This window comes from Portunus trituberculatus, chromosome 25, assembly GCF_017591435.1.
Source record: "Portunus trituberculatus isolate SZX2019 chromosome 25, ASM1759143v1, whole genome shotgun sequence".
In the NCBI taxonomy this organism is placed as follows: Eukaryota; Metazoa; Arthropoda; class Malacostraca; order Decapoda; family Portunidae; genus Portunus; species Portunus trituberculatus.
In genome coordinates, this window is record NC_059279.1 from 10,529,765 (window position 1) to 10,535,764 (window position 6,000).

The following is a 6,000-nucleotide window of genomic DNA, read 5'->3' on the forward strand; positions in this document are numbered from 1 at the left end:
TTGAGCGAAGAGTTCAGCTTTAGAAAAGAAGAGACAGCTGTAGAGCCATCTGGATGAAGTAAAGGAGGGAAAGACGAAGAAGTAAAGTTGTTAGAGATATTATTGGCTAGATGCCAGAAATCTCGAGAGGAGTTAGAATTGGAAAGACTTTGACATTTTCTATTGATGAAAGAGTTTTTAGTAAGTTGGAGAATAGATTTGGCATGATTACGGGCAGAAATATATAGGGCATGAGTTTCAGCAGTTGGATGGCTACGGAACCGTTTGTGAGCCGCCTCTATCATTGACAGCACGAGAACAAGCAGAGTTAAACCAAGGCTTTTTAGCTTTAGGGTTAGAGAAAGTATGAGGAATGTATAGCTCCATGCCAGAGATAATCACCTCTGTTATGCGCTCGGCACAAAGAGAAGGATCTCTGACATGAAAACAATAATCATCCCAAGGAAATCAGAATAGTACTGCCTTAGTTCCTCCCACTTAGCAGAGTTAAAATGCCAGAAGCACCTCCGCTTAGGCGGGTCCTGAGGCTGCACTGGAGTGATAGAACTGGTAACGGAAATTAGATTGTGGTCGGAGGAGCCCAACGGAGAGGAAAGTTTAACAGAGTAAGCAGAAGGGTTGGAGGTTAGGAAAAGATCAAGAATGTTGGGCGTGTCTCCAAGGCGGTCAGGAATACGGGTAGGGAACTTCACTAGCTGCTCTAGGTCATGAAGGATAGCAAAGTTGAAGGTTTGTTCACCAGGTTGGTCAGTGAAAGAAGATGAAAGCCAAAGCTGGTGGTGAACATTGAAATCCCTAAAATGGAGATCTCAGCAAAAGGAAAGTGAGATAAGATGTGCTCCACCTTGGAAGTCAAATAGTCAAAGAATTTTACATAGTCAGAGGAATTAGGTGAGAGGTATACAGCACAGATGAATTTAGTTAGAGAGTGACATTGAAGTCTTAGCCAGATGGTAGAAAATTCTGAAGATTCAAGATTGTGGGCACGAGAGCAAGTGGTGTCGTTACGCACGTATGCGCAACATCCAGCTTTGGATTGAAAATGAGGATAGAGCAAGTAGGAGGGAACAGAAAAGGGCTGCTGTCAGTAGTCACAGACAACTGTGTTTCGGTTAGGAAGAGAAGATGAGGTTTAGTAGAGGAGAGGTGGTGTTCCACAGATTGAAAATTAGAACGAAGGCCACGAATGTTGCAGAAATTGATAGTGAAAGTATTAGATGAAGTGTCAAGACACCCAAGGTCGACAGCAGAGGGCAGTCCGACCTGGGGACATTTATGGTCCCTCCCAGAGGGGACTCCGAGGCAGGGCGTGGTGAAGCCATTATTAAATTTTGATTTGAAGAGAGTGTAAAAGTGTAAGGTGTTGTAGTGTAGTGTAGGAAGTAGTAGAAGTTGTCTTTAGAGGGCAGGCTGCAGCTGCTCAATTGTATAAATGAGACCACAAAGGGAACCGGGAAGAGAGGACACGGGGAATCACTCAGTCTGCAGCACTGCCTACATCCCCGTAAGTACCTCTCCTGGAGTATTCCACCGGGCGGCAGGTGACTACTGCCTACTCCAGTTACCTTTTTAATCACACATGTCACTTTTAACCAATAAACTTGATGGTTGCAGGATAAGGATGGTTTGCGGAAGGAGGAAGTGGCAGCCCTGTCTGGCCCCAATGAGCTAGCTGAGTTTTACAATCGCCTTAAGCAGATAAAAGAATTTCATAAAAAACATCCAAATGAGGTGAGTGTATACACATACACAGTAATATAAAGAGGCATAATTAGTTTAAGATACAACTGTAAACAAAAATTTGTGTGTCATCAAAAAAATAAACTTGCTGTTAGCAAGACAAATGGAAAGTGTTTCTTATTTGAGCTAGAATTTTTTATTTCTCCATTCCTATTTGGGTGCAGAGGAGAAGTACCAATGTTATCACTGTTGTCATTTTGTTGTATACCATTAGTCTTCAATATACCTGTCTCAAATTTCCCTTGAAAAGAAGTGCAGCGAGATCCACAACAAGAAATTTTAATTTGTACTGATAGCTGTTCATAATTATGATTAATTTGCTATCAAAAGCAAAAGTAATATAAAATATAAATTTCTACTGAGGAACAAAAAATAACAAGAAATAAGATGAAATATCCTAAATACTAGTGCTCTTGAGCTTAACATACATGCTGCTCATCTGCATAATGGTAACACCTTTCATTCTTATCAGTAACACCTTTCATTCTTATCAGTTATCTTCAAAACAATAAAATCACAAAGCAACGACCCTAAGTGGATGACAGACAGATTAAAGCGATGGATAGAGCAAAGAAGGAATATATATATATAAGAGGCTAAAGGGTGGAGATGAGGATTTAAGGCCACTATACCATGAATTAGTAAGAACAGTTAAGAGGTTAATGAAGAAGGCTAAAAGTGAATATGAGTTGAGGGTAGCCAGCCAAGCAAAGACAGACCCCAAGGGATTTTTTTCAGTTATACAAGACGAAGAGCAGAGAAGATATAGGTCCCGTAAGGACAGCAAATGGGGAGATAGTTAGTTCTGAAGATGAGATTAGTAGAATTATGAACGAGTATTTTCTAACTGTCTTCACCCAGGAGAACACACAGGAAATCCAGATAGTGAACAGATATTTAGGGAAGAGGATAGTGAAAAGCTGACAGATATTCATATAAATAAGGTGATGGTAGAACAGGAGATAGATAAACTAAAGAAATTCAAGTCACCAGGACCTGATGAAGTACAGTGGAGACTCAATACTCGAACTTAATTTGATCTAAATGGATGTTTGAGTATTAAAAAAGTTTGACTATTGATACCTATAAATCAGGTAATTCGTTCCAGTCTTAGCAAAACCAAGTTTATAAAATTTCAATGTATTTTTTTTTCTTTTTTACTATTTTGTTTTGTATATACTGTAAATGAAGGCTGGTGATGGATAACTTCAAAGAGGAGGGGAGAAGGGTTGGGAGAAGGAGGGATGTCCCCGGAGGATGAGTCACCATCCATGAAAACATCTTTTGTAACTTTTCTCCTGTTGTGATTCCTGTAAATCCACTAATGGAATGCTGTGGCTCACTAACACTTGCACTCTCACCAGATTCCTTATTTTCATCACTGCTAAGCCTCTTTGTTGTCATCGTAAGTTTCTAAATGAAAAACTACCGACAACGCAGAAGATTGTTATTTATCTTGACTGCGGTAGGACTAGTGATGCGCACCACCATCCGGTATACCAGTATTATGGTAATACCGGTATACCGCTATTAAGGTAATACCAGTATACCAGTAATATGGCATCAAAACGGTACAGTGGCTGCTGCGAGAAGGGAGATGACAAAGCTTTGTATACGACCAAATTTGTGGCTGTTTGATTACCAGATATTTACAAATAAAAAAAAAGAAAACTACAGACAGAATGCAGGAAAATGTTATTCTGATGACTGCGGCAGCACAAGTCTCAAGTGGCGTAGGGGGAAGGGGGACACCAGGGAGCCTTTGTTTACAGCCACGGGTATGGAAGTTCGACTATCAGGTATTTTTTCGAGTATTAAATTGAACTTTTGCTTTCGAGTATTGAAAAGTTCAAGTATTTAGACGTATATCCAAGGGTTCTAAGGGAATGCGAGAAAGTTGTCAGCAAGCCTTGACGTATATCCAAGGGTTCTAAGGGAATGCGAGAAAGTTGTCAGCAAGCCTTGAGCAGTACTTTTTAGGATATCACTGGAGTCAGTTGAAGTACGATAAAGTGGAGGGAAACTAATATGGTTCTCATATTTAAGGAGGGAGATAAAACCCCAATGTCTAATTACAGGCCTGTCAGCTTAACTTCACTTGTGGGTAAGCTAATGGAATCAATAATAGCGAAAAACATTAGGGAACACCTGGACAAACACGGCTTGATAAATCAAACACAACATAGATTTATGAAGGGAAAGTCATGTCTTACAAACTTGTTAAGCTTTTATAGTAAGGTTTATGAGGTGGCAGATAAGGGCGATAATTATGACATTTTATACTTAGATTTCAGTAAAGCTTTTGACAAGGTACCTCACCAGAGGCTCATAAAAAAGGTTAAAGGACACGGTATAGAGGGTAGAATATTAGGCTGGATTAAAGCGTGGGTAGACGACAGGCGACAGAGAGTAATAGTTAATCAATCTAATTCTGAGTGGGGAGAAGTAGTTAATGGGGTGCCACAGGGCTCAGTTTTAGAGCAATTATTATTTCTACTATATTTCAATGACTTGGATAGTGGAATTAATAGTGATATTAGTAAACTTGCAGACGACACAAAGATAAGTAGATTAATTAGATCCGATTTGGATGCCATGGCCTTGCAGGCAAACTTGATAGGATGATAGAATGGACACATAGATGGCAAATGCAGTTCAGTATTAACAAGTGTGGGGTACAGAACGTAGGTAGAGATAATCCAAGCAATAGGTACACAATAGATAACGAGGCATTAGGAAGTTCCAAGTATGAGAAAACTTTTGGAGTCATAGTTAGCTCCGATCTCGGTACAAGGAAGCAATGTATTGAGGCCAGCAATAAGGCAAATAGAGTATTGGGATTAATTTTTAGAAGTGTTAAAAGCAGGAGTCCCAAAGTAATACTGAAATTATACTTGGTGCTGGTCAGGCCACATCTTGACTATGCTGTACAATTCTGGTCCCCACATTTTAGGAAGGATATAACTCTGTTGGAGTCAGTGCAAAGGAGGATGACTAAAAAGTTACAGGGAATGAGGGATATTCCCTATGAAGAGACTGAAAAAACTCAATCTGCATTCCTTAGAGAGATGTAGGTTAAGAGGAGACCTGATAGAAGTATTTAAGTGGTATAAAGGGGACATGAATGTAGTTCTTAGGATCAGTAGTGGGGACAGAACCAGAAATAATGGGTTTAAACTTGAAAAATTCAGGTTTAGGAAAGAAATGGGAAGAAACTTGTTTTCAAACAAAGTGGTTGAGTGGAATGGTCTCAGTGGTCATGTAGTCAGAGCTGAGTCAATAGGGAGCTTTAAAAGAAGGTTAGATAAGTTCATGGATGGGGATGATAGATGGAATTAGGTAGCTTAAATACGCAGGAACTGCCTCGTATAGGCCTGGTGGCCTCTTGCAGCTTCCCTCTTTTCTTATGATTCTTATGGCAGTGTGCTTGTTCACTCAACGTTTTTTGGTCCTGTTATGGCAGAAAGTCTCACCTCAGCTAGTACTATTATAATGCTCAAACGCATTATAATAGTGACTGGATAGAATTCAATAACATTCAATAGCATTCAATAATCTGTATAGGAACATCACTCAACATTATTTCTAAGATTGTCAAAAGGAAAAAGGAAAGGTGATAAGTTCTAGATTTCTTGGAGCTAAGAGGTCTATGTTTTTAAATTTACCTCTTCAATCTTTCTGTCTACATTGCCAGCCATACAGCTGAACCATAAAGGGGTCAGGGCCTGGGGCACAAACCAAAGGAGAGGACACAGTCAGCACAAGGCAAGGGTTTGTTTGTATTCAGGAAAACTGATAGGATAGCTCCTAGCAACAATTTCATCTCATTGCTTTGAAAAAAATTACTAACTAATCTTTGTTATTATATTTATGATAAAAACATAAATCAGACAGTAATAATTGATTTTTGTGTTAAAAAAATCTCTTTTCCAAGGTGCTATGCAATACTGCTGCATAGTTTTGCAAGTATATTATAACTAACTATATGAAAAATGTTATAATTCCAAATTCAAGGTAAAATTTATGGAAAAATTGTCTCCCAATTTTTAAATGCCTCTATCCGATCATGATTTTGAGTACACTACCTGATTAGTTTGCTGTTCATTGAACAAACATATTATAATTGAATACCTGTTCTTCATTCCAGTCTTTTAACAATTCAAGGGGTGGGGAATGAGATGGTATAAAGTAAACTCTGTGAAAACACATAGACCGATGAAAAATGTGGAACAGTCTAGTGATGACGTGTCAGTGATAGGT

The 6,000-nt window shown here is 39.0% G+C and overlaps 1 protein-coding gene across 1 annotated transcript in view; it reads left to right on the plus strand.

Annotated features, from left to right (window-relative positions):
• LOC123508651 (splicing factor 3A subunit 3-like) overlaps positions 1 to 6,000 on the plus strand; it is a 91,945-nt gene that overhangs the window by 24,288 nt on the left and 61,657 nt on the right. The window contains exon 3 of the mRNA XM_045262495.1: positions 1,615 to 1,731. Within this exon, the coding sequence (XP_045118430.1) occupies positions 1,615 to 1,731 (117 nt within the window). The remainder of the gene's footprint in view (positions 1 to 1,614; positions 1,732 to 6,000) is intronic.